The 17,287-nt window shown below is 45.1% G+C and overlaps 1 protein-coding gene across 1 annotated transcript in view; it reads right to left on the reverse strand.

Annotated features, from left to right (window-relative positions):
* Nucleotides 1-17,058, reverse strand: part of LOC137413711 (proton channel OTOP2-like) — a 38,658-nt gene extending 21,600 nt beyond the window's left edge. The window contains exons 1-3 of the mRNA XM_068099150.2: nucleotides 16,983-17,058; nucleotides 16,461-16,834; nucleotides 9,492-9,628 (exon numbers count right to left, since the gene is read on the reverse strand). Coding sequence (XP_067955251.2) covers nucleotides 9,492-9,628; nucleotides 16,461-16,834; nucleotides 16,983-17,008 — 537 coding nt within the window. The 5' untranslated portion in view covers nucleotides 17,009-17,058. The remainder of the gene's footprint in view (nucleotides 1-9,491; nucleotides 9,629-16,460; nucleotides 16,835-16,982) is intronic.
* Between the last annotated feature and the right edge of the window lie 229 nt (nucleotides 17,059-17,287).

The following is a 17,287-nucleotide window of genomic DNA, read 5'->3' on the forward strand; positions in this document are numbered from 1 at the left end:
ATATATAATCGTTAGATTAAATAAGACGCGGACGTAGCTTCAGGACGTCGATCTTTAATTGTCGACAAGCTTTCGACCAACAAAGGTCTTCTTCTGAGTCAGCCCCAAGTTCAACGGAAGTTGTTGTAGCTTCTTCAGTTGAACTTCAACAGCAACTTCCGTTGAACTTGGGGCTGACTCAGAAGAAGACCTTTGTTGGTCGAAAGCTTGTCGACAATTAAAGATCGACGTCCTGAAGCTACGTCCGCGTCTTATTTAATCTAACGATTATATATTCAATACAAATGAGACGCCCTGCTCGTACTTTGGAGTTTCTACTATTTCTTACAGTTATATATATATATATATATATATATATATATATATATATATATATATATATATAGTTACGGATATCAGGGGTCGGCGCTCCCCTTATCAAGGGGGGGTTAATCCCCTTGTCTTGTTATCTGGCCGACCCGAGTCCTGGGGATTATACGCTCCTTCCGGTCGGTATTAGGTAGGGTGATTGGTCAATTTAGTCCCAAATACCTAATTACTAACCCGACCGTAAAGCAGGGAAATAACTCCCGCTCGAACCACGGATAAGATGGAAAATGCCGAGTGGAAAGCAATCCGCGATCCGAGCCGTTAACAATGAGACTAAACCCGATTCTGAGCGGTTCCTACTCGTGCCACGTTTAAACAATGATAGAAAGGACGGATGCGATCGGATGGAGAGGAAACCAGAAGGTAGGAAGAACAAAGATGGGTTTATTAACAAATATACAGAAAGAAGAGGAAACGAAAGGAATATACAAGATAGGAAGAGGAAGAAGCAGCACACAGGGCAGTCTTATAAAAGTCTTATCCTTAATACCCCAGACAAACATACACACTCACACGGGGACTGTAGCTGGTGGATGGTCAGGTAGAGGGTCCGGTGATGGGGTGCAGGCTCCAGTCGGCTCCAGTCCAGCGGGCGAAACCCGGCAGGCAGCTCCGCGCGCAGTTGGGCGCGAGCGGACAGTTTATATAACGGGGGAGGCTGGGACGCTGCGTACGAAATTCGTGCACACCTGTGCCAAACGCTCTCTCTCTCAAGTCCTCCTTTGATAAGGTGCGCTCTCCCAATTAGTTCTGTGATCAATGCAGTGCGCACGCAAGTCCCGTGGTGAAGGTGAGCTCTCTCCCGCAGTAAGTCCGAGTCCTCTCTCAAGAGCGCCGCTGAATAAGTCCCGTCAAAGGGCTTTGCGTTCGCGCTTATATATCTCGACCAGCAAAACGCTCCGCGAGCCAAACTGCCACGCCTGCCAGCGATGTTCCTTCAGCCCTGGTTGGCTGGTGAGGGCTTACCGGCCACGCCTTTGATGACGTGGCTACACCTTCTTCTCGGCGTTCCGCCCCCTTTCTCGGGCCTAACCGCATGGTTTATGGCGGCGCTTGAGCGAGCGCTAAGGCAGCGAACGCTGCTGGCAGAGGCGCGTAATGGCGTCGCTTGGAGAGGCAGGTTGGCAAAAATGGATGGAATGGGCCTACTCTTATTTAATTGACGCAACGCAGATTCAACTATTGGAAACACGGCCTTATCTAAAACACATACTAATGAAATAACTGAAGTCCTATGGTGGCCTACGTGTTGCTTGTGGACTAACTAGGGGTGCTACCTTTAACCTTTTAATAATGGGATATTTACAAGAGTTTATATACAAGTGTGGGTTCTCAAAACCGCAACACTGCACCCCCCCCCCCCTTTTTCTAGGCTCGTCCCGAGCCGAAGCAAAAGGGCTATCTTTTAAATTAATGTGACACTTAGGTGTGGTTACCCTCTACTTTTAACCTCACCCTGAGTGCGACAGTTTTAACACTAAATATGTCCCACCTGCTGCGTTGCATCCTACCTAACTGACTCATGCCCACGATTAACCAAATTACGGAATGGTCTTCGAACTAAACATTTAGCCGGTGGGGAGCATTATTTACAAGGCTCTACTAATTATTTACAAAACTGGCACCCAGGACCTGTCTTTTGTGGGAAAAGAGAAGATGTTTTGAGAAGAGGAAAATGCCATTGCAATGCACTGCTCCGATACACCATACCCGTATGCACCCATAAAATGCACCATAAAGCACCATAAAATGCACAAAAAGCACCATCCATGAAAATGCACAAAAAGCAGACATTTCAGAAATAATAAATGATGAATGATGTCTTCCTCTTGCGCTTGCTCTGCTGGGCCGATGTTTCTGGCTGTCTTCTTGCTTGATATTATTTCAATTAAAAGGGCACACACCGCGTCCGCTTTTTATTATTTATATGGCCAGCAGGGCCAACTCAGGTGGTCCACTGCTGGGCATAGATACCACTTTAAAACACAGTGGTCCGCAAGCCAGATACCGCTGGCAACAATGGTCGGTCCGAGCAGAGGGGCCAGGCCACAGAACGTGTGGTCCATAAGTGGTGCCAGGCCACAGAACGTGTGGTCCATAAGTGGTGCCAGGCCACAGAACGTGTGGTCCATAAGTGGTGCCAGGCCACAGAACGTGTGGTCCATATGGTGCATCAGTGCAGGCAGGAGGCAGCAAGGGTGCGGGCGCACAACTGCGGACACCTGCACACACCCCCTCGGGCACAAAAGAACATGGTCCATGAGTGGGGAAGGAAGACAAGGCAGATTAGCGGGGCAAGGGCGCAAGGGTACACATAACAACAAGGCAATGCAATATGAGGGGCGCGGGAGAGCGAGCCGAGAAAGCTCGTCCCTAGCCGTACGTCACCCCCCATATCACCTACTCTACCCTAGCCCCTACCCCGTATTTACACCATTTACAAATTCGTCGCTATCGTCTTGTCTCCCATATCTCCCCTAAACCGAATTCGTCCCCAATCCCTCCCAAGAAGGAAGGGATGGAATAACCTCAATGTCTCCCCCACGTCAAGATGCGTCTTTCATTCCAAACATTTGCAAAAACTGGTGTGGAGTTCTATCACCTTGGTGAGTGGATGCGGATGGTGCGAAGAGACTTTCATCCTAGCTATACTTCTAAATGATATTAACTCTTTACTCTACCCGGAGTCTTGCCCTGCCAATCCATTGGCCACTTTACACTATGTGGTTCTAGAAACCAATTCCCATTGCACATACTGTGGTGCGCTCCCAATTTTGGGGTCTGACTCCCCCGATTTTTCAATCTGTGCCCTCGCACAATTTCGGGGCTGGGTCGTGTGACTCTCCCAGCAGGTCCTACTTACCTGCGCATCTCCGCCACTGAACGTCGCCATCCGAGCTTGCCTAGCTCCTTCACCCTAACCTACCTGGGGAAGGCCCTCCCTGGCGCTTACCCCCTCCATGCCCTCTCTGGCATTGGGCTACCCGGGTCCTTCTTCTGGATCCTCGGGCCCCACGGAACTCTACTGAACTCTACCTGGCTCCCAGAGCCTACCTGCAGCCTCACCTGGCCGACAGACTACCAGTGGCGGAGTGCTCAACCAACTATATGCACTAACAGGCCACACGCCCAGCCATTCCACTTTACTCATGCACCCAATCAAACACTTCTTTCCACTACCTGCACCACAGATGTCAATATCCAACCAAATTTTCCTACTCCCTCTACCTACTTTTAAACTACCCACCCCGGGTACTCGTGAAGGGGTCCATCCTTCCCCCATCCACTCCTTCGCACCATGCACTCCACTCATTCCACACTCCATTTACTCCACACCATTTATTCCACACAACCATTCATTGTTCTCACTTGCACACCATGCAAGTAAATCACTCAATACAATGACACACATCCTCAATACTCCATTCATACACTTTTACACACACACACATCTTTCACGAGCATAGCCTCATTTGCTAACCAGCACTATAAGGACTTCCATACGCAATACCTCATTTCATCCGAAACTTAAAGCTCATACACACAGCATCATTTAAACTAACTACTCCCTTCTAATACTAGTGCTCCCCGTCATCCCTTATACTACGCACATCCCACGTCATTATCAACCAACTACTCTACTCTACGTCCCCACTACCTGAACAAAAGTCACTACTTACCTTAAATCTCAAGTCACCTATGGTCATCTCTAGAGCCCCAACGATTATCCTAACCCTCCCGGGCTAGTTTGCACCGCCAAACCCCATAAATCTATAGCTCATGTGTCCAAAGAGTAATGTGAATGGTACAACTACCATCCATCACTACTGCTATCATTACTTGTCCACTATCTCAAGCCTCTCGGGGGTGGAAATGCATTTTCACAGCTCGGCTTCGAAAAGCCGGCTGTGCGTGCGGATGGTCAGTCTCCTGTAGGTTGGGTCTGTCCGGCATTTTCGACTCTGGGGAGGAGGCATACTTGGTCCGAGGTTCAATGGTCCATCTGGGCGCGGAGCCTTTCGGTCTCCGGCCCGATGACCCAACCTCCCCCGGTCCGAGCACCACCCCCGACAGGGGGCGAAGGTCCGACCTGGCCTTTCTCCCCCGGAATCGTGCTGCTCGCCGCTACGACGCGGCACTGACCATACAGGGCGGAGCCCGGCCCGAATCGTGCATGGCGCTCCTTGCAGGAGCGATGCGGCAACGATTCCGGCCGGCCCCCGCAGCACACAAAGCGCACCACACCCCGAGAGCTCGCATCGGCTATACGTCGGCTTAACCGCTGCCCCGGTCAGCGTCGATGCTCCACTCGCATGCTCACACCATGCGTTCCGTTTCTTACTCGCACATCCAGGCGTCTCCATACACTCCATGCATTCCTCTCGCGCACTCTCCCCCGTTACGTACTCCGTAACCACCACGGGTGTGCATTCTGTGGCACACCCACTCAGCACACACCTACCCACGGGTGTGCAATCCCCTGTCGCACACCCAATCACGCGCTCCACTGTGCATCCCCGCACATTCACCACAATCAACTCAGGTGTGCATCATCGCACACGATTCTCATCCATCTCACTCTCCGTATCACTCTTCGTTCCACACTCTGTTTCACACTCCTCCCACTCACATTCCATCATACACTCACGCTTCGGCGCCATTCGCACACGCGCACCATTTCCATTCACACAGCACACCACGGACCTCCTACGAGCACCCGGGTTACGCCGGGATCCCAAGCGCGTGAAAAATCCTCTCGCGCCAAACCTTTTCGCGCCATACACCACCCTACTCACCTTTGGGATTCTTCTCTCCACACGCAGCTGCAAATCTTTATTTGGGTTAGGAAGTACAGCATCATGATGTAACCACAGACTTTGTACATATTCCATTTCTTCCTTCCGCGAATGCTTTTCTAAGTCCGCTGTCTCTTCCGCCCCAATTTCCACTATTGCTTCGCTTTTATTTCCTTTATTCAGCTCGGCGACCGCTGGCACTAATAAAATAAAATCTTTTAATTCGGCGGTCGTCGGCTTCTCTATACCCCGGGTCGCGATTTCTATACCCGTCCACGTAACCATGCCTTGCTCAGCCTCGCTTTCCCCGCGCTTCTCAAGCCGCGCTACCTCGTCGCGTACAAATACGACCTCCTCGCTCAACCTGCGGTCAATGTCTTTCTCCATCCGCTTTATCTCATACCTGGCTTCTCCCCTCGCTAACCCCTCATTAATTTCTCGGGCTTGGCCATTTACGTCCTCCAACTGGCCCCCTAATTTGCTTTCTAATCCTCCCAATTTGTTTTCTAATCCCCCAAATTCATTTTCTAACCCCCCAAATTTATTTTCTAACCCCCCAATTTTGCTGTCTAATCCCCCAATGTGACTTCCCAACTGCTCCCTCATTCTATTTTCCATTCCCTCACTATTGGCCCTCATTTCTCCCATCTCCTTACTCAATCCCCAAATTTGGCTTCCCATGTCATTTCTCAATCCGCCAATTTGGTTTCCCATTCGTTCCAATTGTTCTCCCACCTTGTCCATACTGTCGTTCTTTTTCTGCATTTCTGCCATGAATTGGGCCATGAAGGCTTGCATTTCGACCACCCCCATTTGCGCAGCGGGCGCGGCCCTCGTTGCCATGTGCGAGGCGCCGCCATTTTGTGCGCCTGCAACCCCCACTACCGCACCTTCATACCTTTCCTCCTCCATCTCCCACTTCTTCCCTGGGGTCCTGGGTTGCCTCTAACTCCTCTTCTATTTCCCCCACCGGCATCCGATCGCCTTGGTTATCCATGGCACGATTTAATTTAGATGTTGTAATAAAATTTCGGCCTCTCGAAATTTGGACCAAATTTTTTCAGATATATATAATTTGGTTCAGGTCCAAAGCCCACTCCCCGACACCAATTGTTACGGATCTCAGGGGTCGGCGCTCCGCTTATCAAGGGGGGGTTAATCCCCTTGTCTTGTTATCTGGCCGACCCGAGTCCTGGGGGTTATACACTCCTTCCGGTCGGTATTAGGTAGGGTGATTGGTCAATTTAGTCCCAAATACCTAATTACTAACCCGACCGTAAAGCAGGGAAATAACTCCCGCTCGAACCACGGATAAGATGGAAAATGCCGAGCGGATAGCGATCCGCGATCCGAGCCGTTAACAATGAGACTAAACCCGATTCTGAGCGGTTCCTACTTGTGCCACATTTAACCAATGATAGAAAGGACGGATGCGATCGGATGGAGAGGAAACCAGAAGGTAGGAAGAACAAAGATGGGTTTATTAACAAATATACAGAAAGAAGAGGAAACGAAAGGAACATACAAGATAGGAAGAGGAAGAAGCAGCAAACAGGGCAGTCTTATAACAGTCTTATCCTTAATACCCCAGACAAACATACACACTCACACGGGGATTGTAGCTGGTGGATGGTCAGGTAGAGGGTCCGGTGATGGGGTCCAGGCTCCAGTCGGCTCCAGTCCAGCGGGCGAAACCCGGCAGGCAGCCCCGCGTGCAGTTGGACGCGAGCGGACAGTTTATATAACGGGGGAGGCTGGGACGCTGTGTACGTAATTCGTGCACACTTGTGCCAAACGCTCTCTCTCTCAAGTCCTCCTTTGATAAGGTGTGCTCTCCCAATTAGTTCTGTGAATGCCGTGCGCACGCAAGTCCCGTGGTGAAGGTGAGCTCTCTCCCGCAGTAAGTCCGAGTCCTCTCTCAAGAGCGCCGCTGAATAAGTCCTGTCAAAGGGCTTTGCATTCGCGCTTATATATCTCGACCAGCAAAACGCTCCGCGAGCCAAACTGCCACGCCTGCCAGCGATGTTCCTTCAGCCCTGGTTGGCTGGTGAGGGCTTACCGGCCACGCCTTTGATAACTGGATGGCGTGGCCACACCTTCTTCTCGGCGTTCCGCCCCCTTTCTCGGGTCTAACCGCATGGTTTATGGCGGCGCTTGAGCGAGCGCTAAGGCAGCGAACGCTGTTGGCAGAGGCGTGTTATGGCGTCGCTTGGAGAGGCAGGTTGGCAAAAATGGATGGAATGGGCCTACTCTTATTTAATTGACGCAACGCAGATTCAACTATTGGAAACACGGCCTTATCTAAAACACATACTAATGAAATAACTGAAGTCCTATGGTGGCCTACGTGTTGCTTGTGGACTAACTAGGGGTGCTACCTTTAAACTTTTAATAATGGGATATTTACAAGAGTTTATATACAAGTGTGGGTTCTCAAAACCGCAACAATATATACACTACCAGTCAAAAGTTTTAGAACACCTCAAATTTTCCGGTTTTTATTGAAATTTACGCAGTTTACTGTCCAGTGATAACCTGAAATGGTACAAAGGTAAGCACTAAATTGCTCGAGGTTAAAAAAAGTTTAGATTAGCAAAAACAGGAAAATAATGTAAATTGCAGAGTTATATTGTAAAAAAAAAAAAAGGCCTTCTTCAGGGAACAAGTAATGGGTTAACAACTTTCAGCTGTTCTGCAGCAATGTAAGTAAATTAAGCCTTGACAGTTGATACAAACAATTCCTACAGGTGTCCCAACCTCTGCTGATTACTTGATTACAAACCCCCTGTCTGTATAAAAGCAGTATTGGAACAGACCTTTATTACACCCTCTGAAGCATTATTTGGACAATATTGCACTGCAGGAAGTAGTATATTGGAAACTGGAGGAAACTCTGACAGGAAGAGGTCTGGCAGACCCAAAGCCACAACAGAATCAGAAGACAAGTTTCTGAGAGTCAACAGCTTGTGTGATAGGCGGCTCACAGGACAACAGCTTCAAGCTCAGCTTAACACTGGTCGAAGTAAGCAAGTTTCAGTTTCAACTGTGAAGAGAAGACTTCGAGCTGCAGGTTTGACAGGTTGAGTGGCAGTAAGAAAGCCTTTCCTGAGATGGCAAAATAAGAAAAAGAGGCTTGCCTGGGCCAAGAAGCATCGCCAGTGGACTATTGAAGACTGGAAGAAGGTCTTATGGGCCGATAAATCAAAATTTGAAATCTTTGGTTCATCATGCAGGGTTTTTGTACGCCGTCGAGTAGGCGAAAGGATGGTTCCTCAGTGTGTGACACCAACTGTCAAACATGGAAGAAGAAGCGTGATGGTCTGGGGCTCTTTTGCTGGATCCAGAGTCGGCGAATTGCACAGAGTGACTGGCACCCTGAACCAAAAGGGCTACCACAGCATTTTGCAGCACAATGCAATACCCTCTGGTATGCGCCTGGTTGGTCAGGGGTTAATCCTACAGCAAGATAATGACCCTAAACACACCTCCAGGCTATGTCAAAACTACCTTCGAGGAAAAGAACAAGACGGTCGGCTTCAAATCATGGAATGATCAGCACTGTCTCCAGACTTAAACCCCATCGAGCTGGTTTGGGATGAACTTGACAGAAGGGTGAAAGCAAAGCAACCTACAAGTGCAACACATTTGTGGGAACTTCTGCAAGTGTTGGGAAAAACTTCCCGAACAATATTTGATTTCCATAGTAGAAAGAATGCCACGAGTGTGTTCGGCAGTTATATCTGCAAAAGGTGGCTACTTTGCTGAGTCAAAAATTTAAATTAAATTTTGTTAAACAAAATGATTCTATGATTTCTTTTTTTTTAGCTCCAATTGTTTATTTGTTCTATGCTTAATTTCAGAGTACATTGAGACATGAAACTGCGTAAATTTCAATAAAAACTGGAAAATTGAGGTTGAAGGAGCTGCGCTCCTGCTTGAGACGGACGAAGTGACGGACAAGACACAAACTCGTCCGAGAAGATGTTTATTGTATAATCAACTCGGGAACTCTGAAAACCCGTTTATCGGGTTCGCATACATATAATCCAAACCAAAAAGCATACGTCAGAACCAAAGCCACGCCTCTCAGGCGAGGCACGCTTTGGTGGTCATGTGACCGACAGGTGCAAGCAATTATAACCTCGGCGCCGCGGTTTGTCCGCCGGTTACGTCACCGGCTTGGGCAAGGAGATTATGTTGCTGGTCTCGAGCTTTGGGGGACCCATGGGTCGCTACAAGGTGTTCTAAAACTTTGACCGTTAGTGTATATATATATATATATATATATATATATATATATATATACATATGTATTTAGGGACTGACCAGCACAATGGTGAACGTCATCTGGACGAGGGCAAAGAGCAGACTGTGAGGCTTCAAGCAAGGCTGCCCAGAGGCGAACAATCCGGCAGTGAAAGCATCCAGAAGGACTGTAGCTGCCGCAAACAAGGCGATACTTCCTGTAAAGGAACAATGCATGGTCAGTTCACGTGTAAACACTGTTCCTTGGTTTCATTGATTAAATGAGCTATCAATTGAATGAAGGAATAAAGTGAAGCATGTATTGGTAAAGTAATTAATTATTTTTGTTTTCAGTACTAGTGATGTATAAGGCTTAGAACATTTCTACAGCTGGTAATCTACTCTCCCTACAAAAAAATGTTCTATAAAAATTCATTAGAAAATTTCGACACGACGTTCTATTGAACCTGTCCATTGAAATTCTATCGTACTTTAGGACCAAAGTTTATATATAGAACTGCTCCACAGAAAATTTCTATAGAAATTCTGTAAAAATTATATCGAAATAGAATCGAAAGTAAAAGTCGATAGTTCTACAGAATTTTATATACAATTTCGATGGAACGGTTCTATTGATCTTGGTCCTAAAGTACTATAGAATTTCTATACACAGGTTCCATAGAACATCTATAGAAATTTTCTAAAGGATTTCTATGGAACAGTTCTGTATAATTTGGTCCTAAAGTACTATATATAATTTGGTCCTAAAGTACGACATATAATTTCTATAGACAGGAACTGTAGAACATCTAACGAACATCTAACGAAAGGCTTTCATCCGCAGCTCTATGGAATACTGCTCTCCCCTCTGGTCTGGTGCTCCTGCCTCACACCGAGCTCGTCTTCACGCTGTTGAAACCAAAGCGTTCAGAATCATTGGAATCTCCCGCGATGAAGCTAACTCCAAGGGCCTTTCACTCACTCACCGCAGGCAGGTTGGTGGTCTTTCCGTCTTCTACCGACTCCTCTCTGGCCTTGCCCCCCCACCCTCCCCCCCAGCTCTCTCTGGGCTCTGTCCCCCAAATATTCCTACAGGTCGCACAAGATCTGCCTGCAACCCTCTTATGGTTAAACTGCCAAAATCAAGACTTTCTGCTCACCTTCACTCCTTCAATCCTCTTTTCTCCCGCCTCTGGAACAAACTCCCTCACTCTCTTCAATCCCACTCCACCCTCCAGGTCTTTAAAACAGCTGTTCACCACCATCTCTTATCCTCCCCCATCCAAAACCTTGATCTCTTCTACCCCCGCTAATTTCGGTCCCCTTGTGTTTTATACCTCTCCCCCCCCCCCCCCCCTTCCCACGCCTCCTCCCCCCAAGCCCTGTCCCTCCCACACTTCTCCCTGCTCTCAAATGTTGTGTTTGTGTGCTTCCCCTTCTCTCCCCATCTTGTCTTCCGCTCCCTCTTTTTATATATTTTGTTTGTCTGGTTGATTTGTTTATGAAATAAATGTTAGCTCTTTCACGAGCCTCGATTCAGTATACAAACAAACAAACAAACAAAAAAAACAAAAAAACTATATGGAACAACTGACCTCTCCTCAGAGCTCCATAGAATTCATTCGGTTCCATAAAAAATTATATTGAGTATTCAAACATCCCAGTATCGCCAAACCAACCAGCATAACCAAACCAACTAACATAACCAAACCAACGAGCATAACCAAACCAACTAACATAACCAAACCAACCATCATAACCAAGCCAACGAGCAAAACCAAACCAACATAACCAAACCAACCAGTATAACCAAACCAACTAGCATAACCAAACCAACCAGCATAACCAAACCAACCATCAAAACCAAACCAACTAGCATAACCAAACCAACTAACATAACCAAACCAACAAACATAACCAAACCAACCATCATATCCAAGCCAACGAGCATAACCAAACCAACTAACATAACCAAACCAACCAGTATAACCAAACCAACTAACATAACCAAACCCACCAGTAAAGCCAAACTAACTAGCATAACCAAGCCAAATAACATAACCAGACCAACCAGCATAACCAAACCAACCAGCATAACCAAACCAACTAACATAACCAAACCAACGAACATAACCAAACCAAGCAGTATAACCAAACCAACTAGCATAACCAAACCAACTAACATAACCAAACCAACTAACAGAACCAAACTAACGAGCATAACCAAACCAACGAACATAACCAAACCAACCAGCATAACCAAACCAACTAACATAACCAAACCAACGAGCATAACCAAACCAACTAACATAACCAAACCAACCATCATAACCAAGCCAACGAGCATAACCAAACCAACTAACATAACCAAGCCAACGAGCACAACCAAACCAACGAACATAACCAAACCAACGAGCATAACCAAAACCAACTAACATAACCAAAACAACGAGCATAACCAAACCAACTAACATAATCAAACCAACCATCATAACCAAGCCAACTAGCATAACCAAACCAACTAACATAACCAAACCAACTAACAGAACCAAACTAACGAGCATAACCAAACCAACGAACATAACCAAACCAACCAGCATAACCAAACCAACTAACATAACCAAACCAACGAGCATAACCAAACCAACTAACATAACCAAACCAACCATCATAACCAAGCCAACGAGCAAAACCAAACCAACATAACCAAACCAACCAGTATAACCAAACCAACTAGCATAACCAAACCAACCAGCATAACCAAACCAATCATCAAAACCAAACCAACTAGCATAACCAAACCAACTAACATAACCAAACCAACAAACATAACCAAACCAACCATCATATCCAAGCCAACGAGCATAACCAAACCAACTAACATAACCAAACCAACCAGTATAACCAAACCAACTAACATAACCAAACCCACCAGTAAAGCCAAACTAACTAGCATAACCAAGCCAAATAACATAACCAGACCAACCAGCATAACCAAACCAACCAGCATAACCAAACCAACTAACATAACCAAACCAACGAACATAACCAAACCAAGCAGTATAACCAAACCAACTAGCATAACCAAACCAACTAACATAACCAAACCAACTAACAGAACCAAACTAACGAGCATATCCAAACCAACGAACATAACCAAACCAACCAGCATAACCAAACCAACTAACATAACCAAACCAACGAGCATAACCAAACCAACTAACATAACCAAACCAACCATCATAACCAAGCCAACGAGCATAACCAAACCAACTAACATAACCAAGCCAACGAGCACAACCAAACCAACGAACATAACCAAACCAACGAGCATAACCAAAACCAACTAACATAACCAAAACAACGAGCATAACCAAACCAACTAACATAATCAAACCAACCATCATAACCAAGCCAACGAGCATAACCAAACCAACTAACATAACCAAACCAACCATCATAACCAAGCCAACGAGCATAACCAAACCAACTAACATAACCAAACCAACCAGTATAACCAAACCAACTAGCATAACCAAACCAACCAGCATAACCAAACCAACCATCATAACCAAACCAACGAGCATAACCAAACCAACTAACATAACCAAACCAACCATCATAACCAAGCCAACGAGCATAACCAAACCAACTAACATAACCAAACCAACCAGTATAACCAAACCAACTAGCATAACCAAACCAACCAGCATAACCAAACCAACCATCATAACCAAACCAACGAGCATAACCAAACCAACTAACATAACCAAACCAACAAACATAACCAAACCAACCATCATATCCAAGCCAACGAGCATAACCAAACCAACTAACATAACCAAACCAACCAGTATAACCAAACCAACTAGCATAACCAAACCAACCAGTATAACCAAACCAACTAACATAACCAAACCCACCAGTATAGCCAAACTAACTAGCATAACCAAACCAACGAACATAACCAAACCAACCAGCATAACCAAACCAACCAGCATAACCAAACCAACTAACATAACCAAACCAACGAACATAACCAAACCAAGCAGTATAACCAAACCAACGAGCATAACCAAACCAACTAACATAACCAAACCAACTAACAGAACCAAACTAACGAGCATAACCAAACCAACTAACATAACCAAATCAACCAGCATAACCAAACCAACTAACACAACCAAACCAACCAGCATAACCAAACCAACTAACATAACCAAACCAACCAGCATAACCAAACCAATTAACACAACCAAACCAATTAGCATAACCAAACCAACTAACATAACCAAACCAACTAACATAACCAAACCAAATAACATAACCAAACCAACTAACATAACCAAACCAACTAACATAACCAAACCAACCATCATAACCAAGCCAACGAGCATAACCAAACCAACTAACATAACCAAGCCAACGAGCATAACCAAACCAACGAACATAACCAAACCAACGAGCATAACCAAAACCAACTAACATAACCAAAACAACGAGCATAACCAAACCAACTAACATAACCAAACCAACCATCATAACCAAGCCAACGAGCATAACCAAACCAACCATCATAACCAAACCAACGAGCATAACCAAACCAACTAACATAACCAAACCAACCATCATAACCAAGCCAACGAGCATAACCAAACCAACGAACATAACCAAACCAACCAGTATAACCAAACCAACTGGCATAACCAAACCAACCAGCATAACCAAACCAACCATCATAACCAAACCAACGAGCATAACCAAACCAACTAACATAACCAAACCAAAAAACATAACCAATCCAACCATCATATCCAAGCCAACGAGCATAACCAAACCAACTAATATAACCAAACCAACCAGTATAACCAAACCAACTAGCATAACCAAACCAACCAGTATAACCAAACCAACGAACATAACCAAACCCACCAGTATAGCCAAACTAACTAGCATAACCAAACCAACGAACACAACCAAACCAACCAGCATAACCAAACCAACCAGCATAACCAAACCAACTAACATAACCAAACCAACGAACATAACCAAACCAAGCAATATAACCAAACCAACGAGCATAACCAAACCAACTAACATAACCAAACCAACTAACAGAACCAAACTAACGAGCATAACCAAACCAACGAACATAACCAAACCAACCAGCAAAACCAAACCAACTAACACAACCAAACCAACCAGCATAACCAAACCAACTAACACAACCAAACCAACCAGCATAACCAAACCAACTAACATAACCAAACCAACTAACATAACCAAACCAACCAGCAAAACCAAACCAACTAACACAACCAAACCAACCAGCATAACCAAACCAACTAACACAACCAAACCAACCAGCATAACCAAACCAACTAACATAACCAAACCAACTAACATAACCAAACCAACCAGCAAAACCAAACCAATCAACACAACCAAACCAATTAGCATAACCAAACCAACTAACATAACCAAACCAACGAGTGTAACCAAACCAACTAACATAACCAAATAACATAACCAAACCAACTAACAAAACCAAACCAACTAACATAACCAAACCAACCAGCATAACCAAACCAACTAACACAACCAAACCAACCAGCATAACCAAACCAACTAACATAACCAAACCAATCATCATAACCAAACCAACGAGCATATCCAAACCAATTAACATAACCAAACCAACCAGCATAACCAAACCAATTAACATAACCAAACCAATTAGCATAACCAAACCAACCAGAATAACCAAACCAACTAACAAAACAAACCAATCATCATAACCAAACCAACTATCATAACCAAACCAACCATCATAACCAAACCAACCATCATAAACAAACCAACCATCATAACCAAACCAACCATCATAACCAAACCAACTAACATAACCAACCCACCAGCATAACCAAACCAACCAGCATAACCAAACCAACCAGCATAACCAAATCAACCAGCATAACCAAACCAACTAACATAACCAAACCAACCAGCATAACCAAACCAATTAACATAACCAAACCAATTAGCATAACCAAACCAACCAGAATAACCAAACCAACTAACAAAACAAACCAATCATCATAACCAAACCAACCAGCATAACCAAACCAACCAGCATAACCAAACCAACTAGCATAACCAAACCAACCAGCATAACCAAACCAACTAACATAACCAAACCAACCAGCATAACCAAACCAACTAACATAACCAAACCAACTAACATAACCAAACCAAGCAGTATAACCAAACCAACTAGCATAACTAAACCAATTAACATCACCAAACCAATTAACATAACCAAACCAACCAGCATAACCAAACCAACTAACATAACCAAACCAAATAACATAACCAAACCAACTCACATAACCAAACCAACTAACATAACAAAACCAACCAGCATAACCAAACCAACTAACACAAGCAAACCACCCAGCATAACCAAACCAACTAACAACCAAACCAACCAGCGTCACCCTTGCAAATAATTGTTTGACAGCTCTGACCCTTCCTTTCTCAAGAGTATGAAACATTGATGACGAGGATGACGACCATGATGATGACAATCATGACGATGACGATCATGATGATGACAATGATAATCATGATGATGACGATGATGATGACGATCATGATGATGACAATGATAATAATCACGATGATGGTGATGACGATGACAATCGTGACGATGATGATGATGATGACGATCATGATGATGACAATCATGATGATGACAATGATAATCATGATGATGACGATGCCAATCGTGACGATGATGATGATGATGACGATCATGATGAAGACAATCATGATGATGACGACAATGATGACGATGATCGTCCGCATGTACAAGTACTGTGTGCATTGTGGTCCCAAAAAATTCGATATCAGTTGCTTTGTGCAAAACCCGTTAAAATTCATTTTTAAAACGTGAAATTGTACATGAACTCAGAAAACCTTCAATCTTTGACTCCAAAATGGCTTAGAGTCCCTTACCTTGTGAACCCAATGCCGCCCGAACCCACAAACCTTTGAGCCATTTGGCACCCGAATGCGCATCTCGCACTTCCTCGGCCCTCGTCCTTGTGACAATCGTGTATCCACCGACCCAAACGAGAGACACGACCATCGCAACGGTCAGAAAGACATTGACGAAGCCCGGCTCCATGGCGCGCCTCGAACCAAGACCCGGCTCAGCTGCGGTCATGAAAGCGCAACCAAGAAGGGTCAGGTTCATGAGGTAGAGCACCGACAGTAGCTGGCTGGCCCATGCAGAATCATGCCGAGAAGGTGCTCCACGGTTCGTCAACACCTGATCCCAGGTCCCCTCTTGTCGGTCATCTGCCATTTTCTCTCTCCACGCCGAACTCTTCTGAACCACTCGCAGTGACCCTTGGAGTGGCCTAATAATGGGAGCAAGGTCTTCAAATGTCACTAAAAGAGGAACTGACAGGTCAGGTCAGATTTTTGTCCAAGTTTAATAAGGAATAAAACGTTTATCTTCAGCATCAGGTGCCCTGACTCACCATCAGGACCAAACTGCGGACCTACCCATCTCTGTTGGTATGGAGGTCCATCTTCAAACTGCCATTTATATCCTCAAGCCAAGCAAGTAGGAGGAGGATTGGAAGGGCTGTGATAGGGAGGGTGTTTTAATGGAGAACATACAGCATGTCACGTTCGTCTGAACGCAGGATGTCAGGTGAAATTATTGTTCCGTAAACATAATTACAATATAATAGTTATTATTGCAAAGGTTGGGCGTGCCATCCTTCTTAGTTACACTATATTTGAGATGATTAATCAAATTGTTCTTGCTAGGGTCACTTTGTAACGAACAAAGGAAAAGGGACTTC

This window comes from Myxine glutinosa, chromosome 1 (genome assembly GCF_964187855.1).
Source record: "Myxine glutinosa chromosome 1, kmMyxGlut1.1, whole genome shotgun sequence".
Classification (NCBI taxonomy): domain Eukaryota; kingdom Metazoa; phylum Chordata; class Myxini; order Myxiniformes; family Myxinidae; genus Myxine; species Myxine glutinosa.